Source organism: Eretmochelys imbricata, chromosome 4, assembly GCF_965152235.1.
Source record: "Eretmochelys imbricata isolate rEreImb1 chromosome 4, rEreImb1.hap1, whole genome shotgun sequence".
Classification (NCBI taxonomy): Eukaryota; Metazoa; Chordata; order Testudines; family Cheloniidae; genus Eretmochelys; species Eretmochelys imbricata.
In genome coordinates, this window is record NC_135575.1 from 28055263 (window position 1) to 28073493 (window position 18231).

Below are 18231 nucleotides of genomic sequence, written 5' to 3' on the forward strand. Positions count from 1 at the left end.
AACTGAACTATTATGGATCACTTTCGGCTTATAACCCAAGTAAACAGTTTGGAAGGATGTTGATGATAACTCAAGAACTCAAACGCAACAGAGTGTTGCAGTGTGTAATATGGTTAAAGTAAGGACCACAGATCACTCTTAATAGTGTTTCACAGTTATTATCTCAATGAGGCTGGCCTCTTCCGGTCTGCGCCACAGAGCAAATCTCTGTGCAGCGTGCATGTACAAGTAGACCTGCTTTAGCACGGATGCATTTACCGAGATGGGTCTCCAACGGTGCAAAGCGTATCTATTAGGATAGACCAGTGGTTCTCAACCTATTTACCACTCTGAGCCGCGTATGCAGCTCTCTGTGTGTTACGTTGGCCACATCCACACCATTTCATTATACTACTTGTATGGCCCTGAGGATATCACCTGGGCCACAAGCTGCCTGCGGACCATGGGTTGAGAACCACTGGGATAGACATTTGTGCAGAGGGGATGGGCCTTGGGTGAAGATTTTTGATTATGGGGGTTTGGGTTTTATGTGAAAATGTCAGCTTTGTGGACTGGTTTCTTTTGTTTGAAGAAAAGTTATCAGTTTATGATTGCTGTCTGTCTTCGTTGGATTTAATTTTAACCATGTGTGGATGCCAAGAGCCTGGGATAAGCATTCGTTTGTTTTGAATGTTGAAATAATACTGTGTAAATAAATAAGATTTTACATATGTGATGATAGTTTAGCATTATGTTACATTGCTGTTCAAAGTGTGTTGATTTATCAACTGTATGTTTGTGGGGCTCAGCATATCAGACTGCTTCTCATAGCAAATCTCTGATTTTAAAAAACAAACTCTATTTTTCACTCTTTCCAATCTTCAGGACTGATGGCTACTGTTTCACTATGGTAGAAGAAGATGAATCCGGAGGACGTACGATTGCCTCAGGATGCCTAGGCTTAGAAGGCTCAGACTTCCAGTGCCGGGTAAGAAAAGAATTGCGATCAAGGTTTGGTCTGGCTGTTGTGATAGTTTTCATGCAGCTGCATTGTAGTCAGGATGAATGCATACATCTGCTGCTTTGAATTTTGTTCATGTGGGAGATGTGCCCTCTGCACTGAATGCTGAAGAAATGGCATCTGCTCCCCAAAACTCTTGCTACTACTTCAAGCGCAAGTTAACTAACGTTAGCCCCTGCCGTCCTGGTGAAACTACCGCTCGAGTAAACCGCTCGGGTAATTCCATTCTGCTTCTCTACATTCCCCCTGCGCTTGAATTAGGTAAGACATTCATTACTTCCTTTCCTAAACTGCTGTGTGCTACGTAGTAGTGGGCAGTAAAAAAGTGGCTGTTTTCACACGAGAAGTTGTTACATATCACTGATGTGTAACGTGAGTCCTTTGTGTGTAGACAGTCCAGCTAGTAAATTTAGGGATCCACCTTCGTGAAGGCATTATAGTTCCAGGGAGAGAAATGTGTTTTCATTCCATGTACTGCAATCAACTTGTCACCCTACAAAGCAATTCTCTTTTGTGCTTGCATGTTTAACACAGAGAAATCACTCGGGGTTAAATCCCCAGCTGTTCCGTGCAAAGCTCAGCATGACTGTGGAGGGAGGACAGCAGATGGAACAAAGATGACTCTGAGTACATCTACCCTGGAAAATGAAACAACAAAAGACCACGAGCGTGGCAGCGAGCCCCAGAGCCTGGGTCAACTGACTTGGGCTCTTGCTACACGCCTAAGAATAGCAGTGTAGACACTCCTGCTCAGGCTGGAGTCCAGACATTGACACTCAACCCCTTGCTGGGTTTCAGAGCCCAGGCTTCAGCCCAAGCAGCAACATCTATGTTGCTATTCTTAGTCCTGTAGTGTGAACCTAAGTCAGTTGCCCCGGGCTCTGAGACTTGCGGACGCGGTTTTTTGTTTGTTTGCAATGTAGTAGTACCCTAAGTAAATCTTTCTGCTCTGGGCCTGTCCAGGGGCCACACTAGCTATTGGTTCAAGTTAAAGCAGGATACGGGTTGCTCTTATTTGCAGCTGCTTATAATAAACTCTTAGGAGCCATTATTCCAGTAAATATCTCCAAAGTGCAGTGCACTGTGTTCTGTCCCCTCCTGCTCCCTTTCATACCCTTCACAGATCTATTTCGCTAGGCGGGATAGATGACAGAGTTGACTACATTGGCTTTAAGCCGTCTGAGGATTCTTCTACGTGAAGGGAATCGTGTGCTAAGGCCAAGATTTTCAAAAATAGGAGTCTAAAATGAGGCTTCTAATTGCTTACTAAATAAGTAGCCAGATTTTCCAAAATGCTGAGCACCCTAAAGTCTCTGTTGAATTCAGGCCTGATGTTAGGTATCTGTTTCTGGAAATCTTGGCCTTGGGGCAAAATTCTCTCTGCTTTGCTCTAGAAAGTGGGACAGAGGATCAGGCCCTCAGTTTCACTGTACATAAACGTGAAATCTGTCTGCCCCCACATTCAAATGGAATGCTTGAATAATGTAACACTAACGCACAGATTCTCTCACCGTTTTACCGTACGCTGTTATGGCCAAATACATCCTTGTATAATGCTAATGACTTGAGTGGAATTTCACAAGGATTTCGTAAAGAATTTGTTCTTTAATGTTTAAATGAGGTGTGGTTTGGCTTTATTAGGATAGCCCAAATCCTTATTGCAGTCATATTTGAAATCCTTCACTGGTTACCATGTCAGGTCTGTCTCCTTCTCCAGCACCCAAACAACAGTGTCTGTTTAAAAAAACAAAGTTGCTCACGCAGTTGTCTGTGAATTTCTCTGTTGCAGGATACACCCATAATACATCACAGAAGAACTATTGCATGCTGCACAGATGAAGATTTCTGTAATGAAAACCTTCACCCTACACTGCCACCGCTGAAAAATAGAGGTAAGAGGAGGAAGAAAATCTAGCCTTAAATCAGTAGATGCATGTATTTTTCCTAGAAAAGAAAGATAATTAGATGAGCGGCATGGAAAAACAGATTTTTTTTGTATCCTATAGTTGTTCTGATAATGTACGGAAACAGTATCTACTTGGTTGTTGCTGGTATTTACCTCTATTTGTATTCCCATGATGCCTACAGGCATCAGTCAAGGATCAGAGACCCATTGCGCTAGGTGCTGTGTGTAGTAAAATAACAGTTCCTGCTCCAAAGAGCTCACAGTCTAGGTTAGGCTGGGGCAGGGACTATCTCTTACTTTGTTTGCACAGTGCTTAGCATGGTGGGGACTTACTGAGGCCTCTAGGTGCTCATGCCATACAAATATAAAATAACAATAATGAATGACCTCTGTCATTGCAAAAGATTGTAGTTTGTAGCTACATACTAGTTTCAATATGACACTTGGGACCAGCTCCTCAGCTGCTATAAATCAGCATAGTCCCATTGAAGCCTGTGGAACTAATGATGATTTATAGCCACTGATAATCTGGCCCTCAGAGAATAAGGTCTAGGTGTTACTATGAACTCTGTGTTTCAAAGGAAAAGAACAAACAAGAGATTAACACTCTGCACAAATTCATTTCCAGTTTTGGTTCGCAGTTATACAATGTTTTCTATTTTTAAAATACGGCAGTTCCCGGGTAAGCACGACATTTATAGACTGCTGCGCCGGATTTGTGTGGTCAGCATCAAATTTGGTCTCAGCAGACAGAGTTTCCAATTTTTTTGGTATTGCCTGTTTAAAACTGAGAACAAAATTTGGACCATAGTGTTGAACAGTAAGTTAGGACCTGTTTCAAATCCCAGTCTAAACACACAGATATATTCTTATTACTTACTTACTTATCCACACCCCCCCCCCCACATGCATATAGAAAGGTCTATTCCGGCAGTCCTTACTGATATAGGTGCTTACTTCATTGGGATTCTACACAGCAGGGCTACAGGATTGGGCCCATAGCATGTAATATGTAAACTAATTCAGCATTGACTGGTGAGCCACGAGATCACTGAAACCTCATAAAATTCTGACTCCCAACATAAGAGCTCTAAGTCATTTTATTGGTCTTTGTTAAGAGAAAAAGTTTATTTGGATAGAGAGAAAATCCCACAAGTAAGTACATTTGTATGTTTGTGTAGTATATGAATAATATAATTTTATTTTGGAAAATCAAGTCCATGATTTCCCCCCCACGTGCTGGTTGAATTAAGCCCTGCAGATTCAAAATGGAGCAACCTTGTTCTAACTTGTCTCTCTCCTTGGTTTTATATTACATTTTCCATTCCAGCCTAACCTGGATGGAAATGTAAAAATCAGGTACTTAGCATAGTCAGACATCTATCTACTGTTTATGCAAATCTCAAGCTCTTTTGCTAATGCCAAATTTTCTTCCTTTTTTTTTTTTTTTTTGCGGGGGCAGAGGACACTTAAGTACTTAGGTCACAGATAGCTAAGATGAATAAACACCAAATAGCAGAGAGAATATTTTTGAATATATTGTTAGATGAATAGCTTTTGAGCTGCTTGAGTACTGCAAAACTAGTTGTTTAATTTGTTATTTGACAAACAAATGGCAGTATGTTCATTTAACGTAATTCCTCCAACACTAGTAGCTAGACAGCAAATTGTGGCTGTAATTTTAGAGCCTGCTTCTGACAATGTGACTCTATGGTCTGGAGCTGTGGAATAGCATGAAAGTCAGCCCCTTTTTGAAAGCTGTACGGTCAGCTGTGATTCTTGGTGCCAGAAGCCAGGGAAGCTTGCCACTGCTCTGTTACAATACGAACACTCACCAAAGGGGCAGCAATTTAGACTGTGAATTCTCCCGCTAGCCATATCCAAGAACATGCAGCTAATATATAACAGTTGACGAGTGCTTTGTTAATAGTCATTCTTCCTGTCTGGGATTGTTTTTAAATGTGGTGCTGTGACTCTCCGAATTATTATCAGGATTTAACATAAACAGTGGTGTTAAAATAAATAAGTAAAATTAAAAATGGACTTGTTGAAACAAAAACTGCTGGATTTGATGGGAAAATGTATATCGTTTGGTATTTGAAAACATACAAAAAAGTTAGCTCCTGATCAGGAGCTTTTGACCAAGGTCATGTCTCAGGGGAAACTGGGGCCTGGGGAGGTCCTTCAGCCGTAGGTCAAAGGTTGCTAACTAGAAATTAACCCATGCACAGAATTATCATCTACAGATGCGTGCAACTTGTGTTCTGAAAATGTTTCTCTATACCTGGCAGTTCCTGGAAGGAACTCACTCTGTAGCCATGAACAGAACGAAGCAGACAGAAGAATTAAAATTAATCAAGCCAGAGAACGATCTTTCTGTCAAGCAGGAAGGAAAAACACAACAGCCTCTAAATCCATTTCTGGACAGTGTTCAGGCGCATCCTGCAGTCCGAGTAGAATAAAAATACCCTGGAGATAACCTGGAGTCCCCTTGCCAGTCATGCAGCCGCCTTATTAAGGAAATGAGAAGAATAATAGAGTCTGAAAGGACACCTTTCTTTTAAACAATAAAAATATTACTGGAAAGCCCAGTGAAAGTGCAGACTGAAAGCAGATGAGGACAAATATGTCTTTACTGATTTAAAGCCTTTATAAGCAGAAGTGGTGGTGCCACCATGTCTGGCTCCCTGCCTGTAGAGCTAGTGATGAATGGGCCCGGGAATGATTGGAGGAATGAGGATGGGGTCTGATGTGTGCACACAAGCCTCAGATTTCACTGCCGTTTTTACCCAGATAATATGAATACTGTGAACGGGAAGAAACTGGGGAGGCAACAGAATCTTCTGTGCATTTGATATGCCGACTCCACCCGAAACCCATTTTGCTGAGTTTTAAATACACATTTCAGCAGAGTGCCGTACATGACAAAGTGAGTTGAACAAGTGATGGGGCTGGAGGGAAGCAACTAAAACTATCTGAAAGGGTCTTGAGTCTTATTGAAGATATTTGCTGAAGAAATTGTTTTCTAACTTGTTTCCTTCTCTTATCATCTCTCCCTCCCTATACTGAAGACACCCCTGACACCCCTGTGTGGTGTCTAGAAATAACATCACTGTGTTTTCTTATAACGTATACTCCTTGCATACTGGGCATTGGACAATGGCTAAAACTCGCATTCAGCCACAGTAAATAGAAGAGTAAATAGAATACTAATGTATTGCTTGTTTATTACGTATCCCTCACATAATAACTCACTGCGGTCTTCTAAAAAAATAATAAAATCCTGCTTATTTTCTAACCTCATAGCTTGGCTTGGCTGCAGTTGATAACTTACAAAACATTAGGAAGCACTGGGTCTAAGTCCAGTTCCCATATCACAAAAATTAGTGCAAATTGGCACCCTTTTCAATTGCAGCTGAGAGGCCAGGGATTGAGTAAGTTTGAAGAGTGAACCACCTTCCTCTCTGCCAGCCTCAGGAAATAGCCCCACCAGGTTTGCACTGAGGCAGACGGAGAAGTTTGCATGGCTGCTTTGTATGCAGCACCTGTTCTGTGGACAAAGGGAGGACTTCAGTGTCCAGGGGAAGTTAGTCTGGCACTTTTCACCAGCCTACATAGAAATATAGGGCTGGAAGGGACCTTGTGAGATGCCTCCTGTGCTAAGGCAGGACCAAGTAAACCGAGATCATCCTTGACAGGTGTTTGTCCAACCTGTTCTTAAAAACCTTCAGTGAGGGAGATTCCACATCCTGTCTTGGAAGGCAGTTTCAGAGCTTCACTACCCTTATAGTTAGAAATGTTTTCCTAATATCTAACCTAAATCTCCCTTGCTGCAGATAGAGCTCATCACTTGCCCTACTTTCAGCGGACACAGAGAACAATGATCACTGTCCTCTTTTTAAGAGCCCTTAACATATTTGAAGACTGTTTGGAGGTCTCCCCTTAGTCGTCTTTTTTCAAGATTAAATAGGCCCAGTTTTTTTAACCTTTACTCCTAGGTCAGGTTTTCTAAACCTTTTATCATTCTTGTTGCTCCCTCTGCAGTTTGTCCGCATCTTTCCTTAAGTGTGGCACCCAGAATTGGACACAGTACTGCAGCTGAGGCCTCACCAGTGCCGAGCAGAGCGGGACAATTACCTCCCACGTCTTATATACACCCCAAAATGACATTAGGCTGTTTCACAACTGCACCACATTATTGACTCATATTTAATTTCTGATCCACAGTAACCCAAGATCCTTTTTAGCAGGATCCTTATATAGCCAGTTATTCCTCAATTTGCAGTTGTGCATTAGATTTTTCCTTCCGAAGTGAAGTATTTTGCACTTGTCTTCATTGAATTTCCTCTTTTTTTTTTTTTTTTTGCTTTCCTCTTCCCCAGAACAAATCTCCAATATGTCAGGGTTGTTTTGAATTCTGATCGTGCCCTCCAAAATGCTTGCATCCCATCCCAGCTTGGTGTCATTCACGAATGTTATAAGCGTACTCCCCACTTCATTATCCAACTCATTAATGAAAATATATCAGACCCAGAACTGACCCCCGTGGGACATCGCTAGACGTGTCTTCCCAGTTTGACAGAGAGCCATTGCTGATTACTCTCTGACATTTAAAAATAAAGAATTCTGGGCATTTTTCTCTACATTTTGATGAGTATAAGTTTCCAAAACCCCCAAATGAGCAAACAAGCTAAATCCCTCCAAAGTTATTTGAAAACATGTCTGAATTCTGGGCTGATAACTCACTCATTCACCATCATTATTGCCTTGCATAACATGTTGGTAAACATAAAAAGGACTCAAGAAAGATGTTTTGCCTTCCTTTCTTATTAGGGCCAATGTCATGCCTACTGTGTGGCTGGTGCATCTTTAATAAAGTTGTGTGTAGTGTTGTTGTAAAGACAACCTTCTGATCTAAGGTAATTACCTTCATAGCTGTAACTAGTCCAGCCTCCCTCAATTTTATAGGCTAAAATGCAGAACTTATCTTTCACACCGAGATTCCCTTTTTTCTTTAAGTGCTTTCTGGGATTTTTTTTCCTCCCACACAAATGCCTTTGATCACAGAAAAAATGTAAATCAGCATTTTCAAGTGTGTCTTCCTAAAGTTGGGCGCCTTATTTTAAGAGGTGCAGAGCACTTGCCGCTCCTTTTAACTTCTGTAGGAGTTGAGGACGCTCAGCACTTTTATGCAAGGGCCTAAATAGGGATTGTAGGTGCCTGACTTTGGGTAACAAAGTTTGGAAGTGTTGGCCACAGTTTGTAGAATGCTAGCCACTCTTCTGTGCAGAATCATCGTCAGTGCTCTTTATTCGATTCAATTTTTATACACACACACATAATCCATTCAGAATACTAAAGAAGAGGAAGCATAATTGTGATCTCATTACAGTTTCTGATGGGTGTAACTTCATTCACCTGAATAGGGTCACTTCTTGGTTTACTCTGGCGTAAGCAAGATCAGAACTGAGCCCTGTATGTGTGGCACTCAACACTTTTGCTAGAAAAGCACAAAAACCGCCCGCCCAGTTTTTATTGTCACCTGTTCTATGAAACGAGAAACCCCTTGCTGCAAACGTATTTCCATATTCTCCAGAGTCTGAAGAATTCTTCCCCTATAGTCCGCAGACTCTGCTTAGCCTCTCCTGGGCTAATCGGCAGTGACACCTTAAACTGTTACAAACCACACATTTCAGAGGGAAATGACTGGAGAACATCGACTGCTAATAAACGATGAAATAGAACCTTGGCTCCCCTGAACCGCCCCCTCTTTCACAGAGAGAACCGGACTCCCCAGTGGGTTCTCGGTTTCAGCTCCCGGCACGCTCAGAGTGACGGTCCAGGTAGAAATCTGCTGCTCTGATGAGAATGATGTGCTCTAGTGTTTTCCCGATAGGCCCTGTGTCAGTGTCTCCTTTCAAAGGCAATGGCCACGTCTTGAATGTTTACATTGTTAATGCTCCAGGAGCAGATAATGTCAGGTTAAAACATGACCAATGTGCTCACAGGGCAGATAATGCTCAGTAATCCCTGTTCATGATGGGAAGGGGAGGGAAGGAAATACTTGGAAGCAAAGCTGGGAGAGGGAACTGGATCTTTAAAACAGAAGTGCGTGACAGTAAGACAAGATTCCCCTCGGATCCTCCTTGTCTCATTACCCTAGTAAATCTGAAACATAATAGTGTTATTCCAGGATGAGTCGATAAGGATAGAATTCTCACAGTTTACTGCGTGTTCAGCATTTGTGTGGAAGATGCAAGACAATCAGACGGTGAAGGCTTCCGAAAACCTCATCCTTATCTGCATGAGAGTGAACACCAGGCTGGGGGTGGGGAGCGTGCTAAAGTATCGCAGTTTTGAGACTTTGTCGTTTTAAAAGAAGATGGTGCAGGATTTCTTCAGTTTTCAGCATTAGAATATGTGTCTGAAATGAGGATGCAAATTGGGAGATGACAGCTAAATTTTAAAGCAGAAAATGGGTATGGCGTGCCAGGATTTATCCAAACTTTTCAGTTATTTTTATAGCATCACAATTCTTACATATTGCTTGGTAATGTTGCATTTTCAAGCGGTTTTAAAGAATGGCTCATCTGCAATGACACATTTTTCTACAAGTGCAAGAATCAAAAACAAATATTTTTTCCTGCTAAAGTGCTGTGAGAGAGAGACAGCGATCCTTACATTGATGTAAATATAACTTTAAGGACTTTAGCTCTATGCCCTAGCAGGGATTAGACATCCCTTGTATGTCTTCTCTGCTAGGATAGACACAAGTTGGGTATATTAATTGCTTTTGTTAAGACTCTCATAGTTTTCTTAAATTAATAAACGTTAATTAAGATAGAGGCACCAAACTAGTCTGTGTCCTAGCTGACAAGATATGTAAGATACAGGACTATATAAATCCCAGGTTTGAGGGGGTGGGGGGCTAGTGGTCATGAAGGGCTAAAATACTCCCTTGCAAACGCAGTCAAAAGCGCCAGGGTTACCAGTGAGATCTTTGTCTGAGTAAAGACTGCAGGGTCAGTCAGGCCCTTGATTGCTGTTCCATGTGCTATGTTTGCCCCGTTGGATGAGGGCTGAAGAAGGAGCACATAAAATGGCTCTGAAATCAAGTGATACATTACACAAGTCGAAAAGAAAGGGGACAATTCTGTTGCTTAATAGATTTATAAATTCTTGTATGTCTTTTTACATGTGAAACTAAATTCAGGAAGGCAGAATGCATTTTACACCCAACCTAATGTGAAAGGCATCTCAGGTATTAGAGAGTATTTTTGTATTCTAAGACAGAAATACAGCCATTGTACAGAGCTTTTTTTATTTTTTTAAACCAGATTTTGTTGAAGGAAACATTCACCATAAGGCCTTGCTGATCTCAGTGACTGTTTGCAGTATACTCCTGGTACTTATCATCATATTCTGTTACTTCAGGTAAGCCGGAAGTATTTAAGCGTCGTCTGCTTCACATTTCTTCCCAACATCACACCCCCACCCCGGCTTATGAACTGTAAAATTAAAAAAATAATAGGAGGGACTTGGGGAACAATTTAAAAAAAAAATTATTTTTATTATAGGGAAAATTTGTATATTTTGCTAATGTTAAAATCAGAAAGACTTTGATATAATGCCCTACAATATAGTTGGTCTTTTGTATAGCATCCTTCATAGAAAGTATATCCTAAAAAGCTTTCCAGTAGGAAATAACACAAAATAGTATTCAGTGAAAATGAAAGAAAACAATGGTGTAAAGACACTGTATAGTAAATAAAGTAAAGCTCATAAGCCTATTAACACAGTGCACACAAATTCACAAACTATACCCAAAGAGGGAGATAGATTCAGCAAGCATAGGCAAATTTGTAAAAATGCCTTTCTTTGGTCAGAAAAGATCCACAACATCCATAACAAAAAGGTGAGGTATTTACCGCATCTCTGTTTTTAGGACTATTCTCTGAATTAGAGGTTTAAAGTTGGTACTTGGCTATGCAAAATTATGCTGGATTCCCCAGCAAGATGATAGTCAGCCCCTTCCGTAGACCTAAAGCGTTCTAATGTTGCGACTAGATCAGAAAATAGTCGTCGACGAGGCTAGCACGTACTTCGGGTAAATGCCAGGAACTTGTGCATGACTAAAAATTAAATGTGAGCAGCGTTTTCTACATGGCATGCCTTCCTCATTGTACTGTCGACTAATTTAATTTTCACTAAAATCATAGGCATAAAAGGCAAGAAAGCAGACCTCGTTACAGCATTGGACTTGAACAGGATGAGACTTACATTCCTCCAGGGGAATCTCTGAAAGACTTGATTGAACAGTCTCAGAGCTCAGGAAGTGGGTCTGGGCTCCCTCTGCTGGTAAGAAAGGAATGTAATTTAGATACACACATAACTCTGTAAGGCAAAGACACCCCCAGCATAAAAATTCAAGGGGATTTATAGGAATTATGTTAGTATGTGTAGGAAGAATTAGGTTCTGGTTGTCTGTCTGCAGAAATGACGAGGATATCAGTTGGAGAATAAATACTTAAGAATCAGAGCTCTTTATTTCACTTACCAGGATCTGCATCTGATCTCAGGAACACCAACATAAATCCGGATTAACCCCATAGACTTCAGTGGGGTTTATATGGATTTACACCAGTGTAAATGAGATCAGAATCCGGCCTACAAGCTTAGATGTGGTGCTTTTTATAAACACAGTTACATTATTTTTTAGAGACAGGATGGAATCCTTTTACACGTTGGCTTCATTTAGCATTAAAAAACTGAGAGTAGAATCACTGTATTTTGCGCTACAAAAGTCTTGTAGGTTAAAGGTATGCCAATTGAATAGAGTATAGCATGTATAAGTTGTCTCAAATGTAACTGTGACCAAGACCCAATGTACTAAAGAAGGCTCCGTTTCAGCGAGAAGGTTTAGATTTCAGAGTAAAGCTCATGGCTTTTCCATTCATCTGTGTTTTAGTTTTCTGATAACCTGACAACCTTGGACCTCCTGCACTTCCTGGCATCGCAGAAGACTCAAGATACTTATTTTAAAAACTACCTTTTAAAACGATTCATTTCTTTTCTTGTCATTTTCCAAATGCATAGCTGAGAAGTTATACATCGCTCCTGTCTACCTCCATATAAAGCATGCATCACCGTAGTATCTGAGCAACTTCCAAATACTTAAAGATAGAAATAACAATAACTGTTGCTCTTTCTTTCTTCTTTCACTGCCTAAATGAGAATAGCTCAATTTGTTCACATTTGTATTAACTTATTGGCCACGTCTAGACCAAGAGTATAGGTCATGTTTTACAATGTGTTGAAACTAGAGAGGGAGTTTAGGACTGACCACAACCAACTAACTTGCTTTTAAATACAACTTGTCCAGCCTCTAGTAGCTGCGAAGTCCTGTTTAAAATCATATTAATTAAAATATGTTATGTTTTGAAACACAGACGGTTTTCCAAATGTCAACATGACCATTGACAGACAGATAAGCAGCAGAATGAGCTTTGCAATTGATTCCAAAAGTGGTGAGGGCCCGAATTATTCTTTCCGGGTGTGGGCATGAGCACCATTGTGTAGCTCCAGCTCCTACGAAAGCTCTGTCTGCTGCTCTCACAAACCTCTCTGTATTGACCGGCAGTTTCGTTGTTCCAGTGAAACATAGCTGTCAAGGGAGATCATAGCCATTGCATGAGAGGGTCAATCTCTCAGGTAGCCAAAGGCATTTCCATGGAGGCAGTAGGAAAACAGGCCATAGACTGTAAACTGGATTCTACATTCATTGGGGATCCAGTGCAGAGAGCAGAGTACTGGGCTGAATGCGTTCACAGCAACCCAGATTGTTAAGCAGATGGGCTGCTGCATTTCGAATCAGGACACAGAATATTACCGTATACTCCATAGCCTTAACACAGCCTTAATGTAGATTTTTGCACTTAGTTTCCTAAGGCTTTTAATGACAGAAATAAAAGGAGAAAAAGTAGAGCTGGTTGGAGCAATATGGTTTTTCCAACTGTGTTTTTACCCACCTCCCTAAGTTTTGTTGTTGTTTTTTTAAACTGGGCATAGGTAGGGTGGGTTAACCGTCAAACTGTCCAGGTCCTTTGATCCCATTGGCAGCGTGAGCCCCACTCTCTTCAGCAGATTGCAGGATCTGCTGCTGAGAGCGCGTAGAATTCAGCTGCTGGGGCTCTGTTTGCCCTGCCTGTAATTTCTTTTATAAATCAGGAAATATTCCTCGCTTCCTCCTGCCTCTTTGCCTAACTAAAAAGTCATAAATAGGTTTTCCTCAAACTTTTACCACAGCCAGTGATTTTCTAAGACAATTGTAAGACTGTGAAAACAGGTTCATGATGGGGAAGTTGCATTGCAGCCCTAAAGCTTTTGCTATGGTGAACACAATAAGATAGGTTTGTCAGATAGTTATCACAGCAATAGGCAGCTTAGAAGTGCATGGATTGATACTTATTGTCCAAGAGGGGACGCCCATGCCTGTAACAAATACGTACAACGATGTCTGGTGAAAAACACTATCCTTCATTTTAAAAGTGTTTATGTCCAGCTTCTTTATTATTTGTTTCAATAGAAAACATTTAAAGTTGTTTCAGAGAAAGCAAACCATTTTTTTTTGCAGAACTTGTAAAATGTCAGTTTATGATAAACAATATTGTCTTTCTTTTGTAGCTTGCTTATTATATCGGATACAAAGGTTACAACAAAGCCAAACCTTAACCAAAATACTATCGTTTCTCTGACATTGAACCTTGTTCATTTTCTCTCTCAGATTTACTTGTATTATTCATAATTATATGGTGGCTCTTAGTCAAGCCCATATATTTAAGGTAGTGTAAATGTTGCTGTGAGCTGTTGGGTGCCTTTTTTAGGTGATTGTATCTCTAGCATAAAAGTTTGCTGCAGGTTGAATGTTGCCATTCAACTTCTAAGCCCTGCTGAAGCGTTTTAAAAACTTGTAAAAAAAGGTTCCTACCCTGCAAGCTGGGTTACAAAGGCAAATCTCTGCCTCCAGGCAGAGCTCCATTTACCTCAGTGGGCCTCCGAGAAGCTGCAAAACCAGGGCCAAAAGCACAGAACCAAGCCATTTTCAAGGTATACGAAGGTAGAGCTGTTTCAATAGCTTGTGGAGTTTGCCACAATAGATACAGGACATTCAATTAATCTTACTCGTACATTTTTATCATTACATGTATAAATACTTGTTGGTTTTTGATTGAACGCATCACAGCTCTGGTCACAAACGTTCGTGTGACCAAAACTTTGTATGAATTTTACAAACAGCAAGTTTTGTGCCTTTCGCCGAGATGTTTTCATTCAAGATGCAAAACCGCTTTTGTGACAAATCAAAATTCTATTCAAGCAACAGCGGAAGTAGTATGTAAATATTTAGCTCATCCTGTCAGAGAAGAGAAGCAAAATGTCCTGTTTCCTTAGCTGACCAGTGTCAATGTTTGAGTAGAAAAATACAAATATTGAAGACTGAATGGATTGTTCACTGTGAACAGTTTACAATCAATCCCCAACACAAAAATGTTTGTAAAATCTGTTTGTCAAACAATTTAGAATAATATGCATATTTTTAAACATCACAAGCCGTTTATGAACAGAAAAAGAACTAAATGCATGAAATAAAATAAACTGAACACAATAGTTTGACCAGCTCTAGTAGGAAGAAACCAACTTAAGGTCTTCCATGTAGTATTCCGCCTTTTGAAAACTCATAACAGAAATGTGATTTTCATTTTCTTAATATAATTTAATCAGGAACTTTTCATCATTAAATATGGCAATTGCATGTGCTTTATGATGCCATTACATATATTTACACAAATTAAGTTATATGATATAATTCCATTATTTTTCAGGATGTATTCTTTAAAGTAGGAAAATTGGAAAACAACAACACTAAAATTATATTACAAAATGTGAAAGAAAAATTCCAGTGTAATAGAACTGTTCAGTCACTACTTCAAAGTATAAAGGAGAATAAACCAGTTTAAAAACAACTTAAGCTCAATTTCTGTTCTTGGCTCGCACTGGTGTAAATCAAAATAACTGCACTGAAGCCACCATCGGATAGTGTGATAATACATACTCAGTCTGTAAAAATTCAGCTTCCATTTATATGCAAATCAGAGAAGGAACTTGCAGAGCTGTTGTTACACAGGTTCGGTTATTTTTTCCATTTAAAAATAGTTTAAACATCATAGTTTAACATAAACAAAAACAGACCTCACCTGACAGGTTTCACATGCATTCAGACTGGAGCTGAACGGTTTCAGACCTGGTCTGTGTTCATAAGGAATGTGACAGCTTGCACTGAATTGCGGTCAGTTTCGGAGAAAATGAAAGCGTAGCAAATTGTTTTTGAAATCCAGTTTTGAATATTTATTTTTAGCAGCCTTGTTTATCAGAATGTTTTGGGAGGACATTGAATTAATGTAACTCATTAAGCATTCAGGTAACACTGCTATTTGAGTGCATTGAATTTCATGAGAGTTTTACGTGGGCGAAGGCAAAATCTGTACTTTAATATTTAAATATAACGCCTGGTGCAGAAAGATGCAACTGCACTGGACTCAATTACAAAATTTTGTTTGTTTTAAAATATTTCCTACAAAAGCCAGAACGTTTCCACTCAGGCTTGAACAGGTAATACTGAGGCACGAGCGGTTGCCATTTCAATATTCTATTGTACTGTCTTGTGACTGGGAAATAGAGCTGTGAACATTCATGTATTTGTAGGCTGGATCACAACTTTTACTCTAGTTTTCTTCTGTGAATTGTTCGGAATATATAGTCTCCAGACATGTCTCATTCCCAAGAGGGTAAGTTAGTCTGTAATCGCCCAAGGTGGATTTTTTAGTCATAACAGGTTTAGTTGTTGAGTGTATGAGCGGTCAGTCTTCCTTAACTCTGTGTCTGATCTGTCATCCTCATCAGAAATTAGTCTGCGGTGCTGTCGGCTGCGCGAAACTTCTGGTATATGTCAGCAGGTGCTTTGAATCTAGCTTTTATTCAGAGTGAAGCTACTTGACGAAACTGATGGCAGTGCATAAACACAGATTTTACGCTGTGCTCCTAAATTAATGTTTTGGGGAAAAATACTCTTTATGAATAATAATGATACGTTTGTAGCCACTCAGGCTTCCTAACGCCTGCATTTTAGCAAACTAACTAAAAACTTGTGGCTGACATTTTTACAAATAGGAGCCCAGAATTCGGCTCCCAAATCCATATATGGGCTCATAATTAAAAAACGGGTTAGGATTTTTGAGAGAGACTCAGTAAACTTCACTTGTCGTTGGGGGCTGACATGTCTGAAAATCCCAGCTCTGGTTCTTAGAGGCGCTGAGCATCTTCTATTGTCTCCTGTTAAAGTCAATGAGAGCTGCTGGGTACACAGCATTTTAAAAAATCAGGGCAGTTCCTAGAGCTGGTTGGGAATTTTCTGTCCCTGTTTTTTCAAAAGTCAATGTGGTTTCCACTGGAAAATGTTGATGTTGCTGAATTTTTTCCATTTGTCTAAGGGCTAGACTCCCTGGTTGGACTGTATCTTCCATGAGGCACCAGTGTCTCCCCTATGGCCTACTCATCAATATATTTTGTTTCAGTTTGGAAATATCCAAATGCTGCATTCCAAATTGATTTTTTTTCCAGAACTTTTCATTTAGCATTAACATTTCCTAGGATGCTAATTCGGGTTTTTTGGTCAGCTCTGTTGGGGATCCTAAAAATGGATTTAGGATCCTGACTTTAAGCTCCTATGTTTGAAAGTGTCAGGTAGATCTATGCCTATGCTGATCCACTGGCATAAAGTCACGTGTGCTTGTAGGTGTGGCCAGACTACCAGAGTGCCCTGGCTACTACTCCATCCTCTGGGAAGCAGCGGGAGATTCCCTCTCCCCCAACTCTGTGCGAGGCCCGTGCATTCCAGCTCTTTGTGCGAGGGTTCCTATGTTCTAGCATGCGAGAAGGAGACAGACAAAGAGAGATGAAACACACGTGCTGGGGAGTATATTTAAACTGTATTTCTTGGGATTTAACAGGTCCAAAGGACTATAGCAAAGCAGATTCAGATGGTGAAGCAGATAGGGAAAGGTCGCTATGGAGAAGTTTGGATGGGAAAGTGGCGTGGAGAAAAGGTAGCTGTAAAAGTGTTCTTCACCACTGAGGAGGCCAGCTGGTTCAGAGAGACAGAAATCTATCAGACTGTCCTGATGAGGCATGAAAACATTTTGGGTAAGCGAGTGAAATGTTTCTTCGTTATTCTCACTAATAACTTTGTATTTGCTGATGTCCTTTTCTTCATGCAAAATCATTTTAAGGGTCTCCCTGCAGATAGAGAGTAACTGGATTTGGGAGGCTGTAATCCCCAACAACCATACAGCTGTTTCTCCCACCTGCGTCTGGGGTTTTTTAAAAAATGACACCATGTAGCAGAGCTTTCTGTAGGGGGCGATGTTAGGCCACACTATACCAGCAGGACAGTGGGGTGGGAGGAGGTATTGTTTCATATTCTCTGTGTGTATATAAAGTCTGCTGCAGTTTCCACGGTATGCATCCGATGAAGTGAGCTGTAGCTCACGAAAGCTCATGCTCAAATAAATTGGTTAGTCTCTAAGGTGCCACAAGTACTCCTTCACTATGCCGGGAAGTATGTCTCATCCCTGGAGTGACCAAGAACTGAGCAGACCTTGCCCCTTGCGCAAGTTTAACCCTTAATCTGGGGATTAGACAGAAAGCATTGATAAATTTTAGCAGGGGCTGTTCTTAATATAGCCATATAATCACTCGGAGTAATTGTTGCAGACTTTTTTCAGGCAGTATAATCCACATTTTTAAGTGTGTGGTGTTCAAAAGCCCCGAAAAATATTAATCTGAAAATATTTCCCCCCTCTCACAGGGTTCATTGCTGCAGACATTAAAGGTACAGGGTCTTGGACCCAACTGTATCTTATCACAGACTACCATGAGAATGGCTCCCTGTATGATTATCTGAAATCCACTACCTTGGATACAAAAGCCATGCTAAAACTGGCCTATTCCTCAGTTAGTGGCTTGTGCCACTTGCACACTGAGATCTTCAGTACTCAAGGCAAACCAGCTATTGCCCACCGTGATCTGAAAAGTAAGAACATTCTCGTGAAAAAGAATGGAACCTGCTGTATAGCAGACCTGGGCTTGGCAGTTAAATTTATTAGGTGAGTAACAAATTTCTGTGTGTCACACCCCTGAGTTTATAGTTGTATATTACTGCATGCTGAAATGAGAGACCAGAGACCGGGATGGGGGGCAGGGTGTTAAATTT

The 18231-nt window shown here is 40.6% G+C and overlaps 1 protein-coding gene across 1 annotated transcript in view; it reads left to right on the forward strand.

The window, feature by feature from the left end:
• Nucleotides 1–18231, forward strand: part of BMPR1B (bone morphogenetic protein receptor type 1B) — a 40474-nt gene that overhangs the window by 21140 nt on the left and 1103 nt on the right. The window contains exons 3-8 of the mRNA XM_077814757.1: nt 865–967; nt 2790–2892; nt 10244–10340; nt 11126–11264; nt 16970–17162; nt 17827–18124. Coding sequence (XP_077670883.1) covers nt 865–967; nt 2790–2892; nt 10244–10340; nt 11126–11264; nt 16970–17162; nt 17827–18124 — 933 coding nt within the window. The remainder of the gene's footprint in view (nt 1–864; nt 968–2789; nt 2893–10243; nt 10341–11125; nt 11265–16969; nt 17163–17826; nt 18125–18231) is intronic.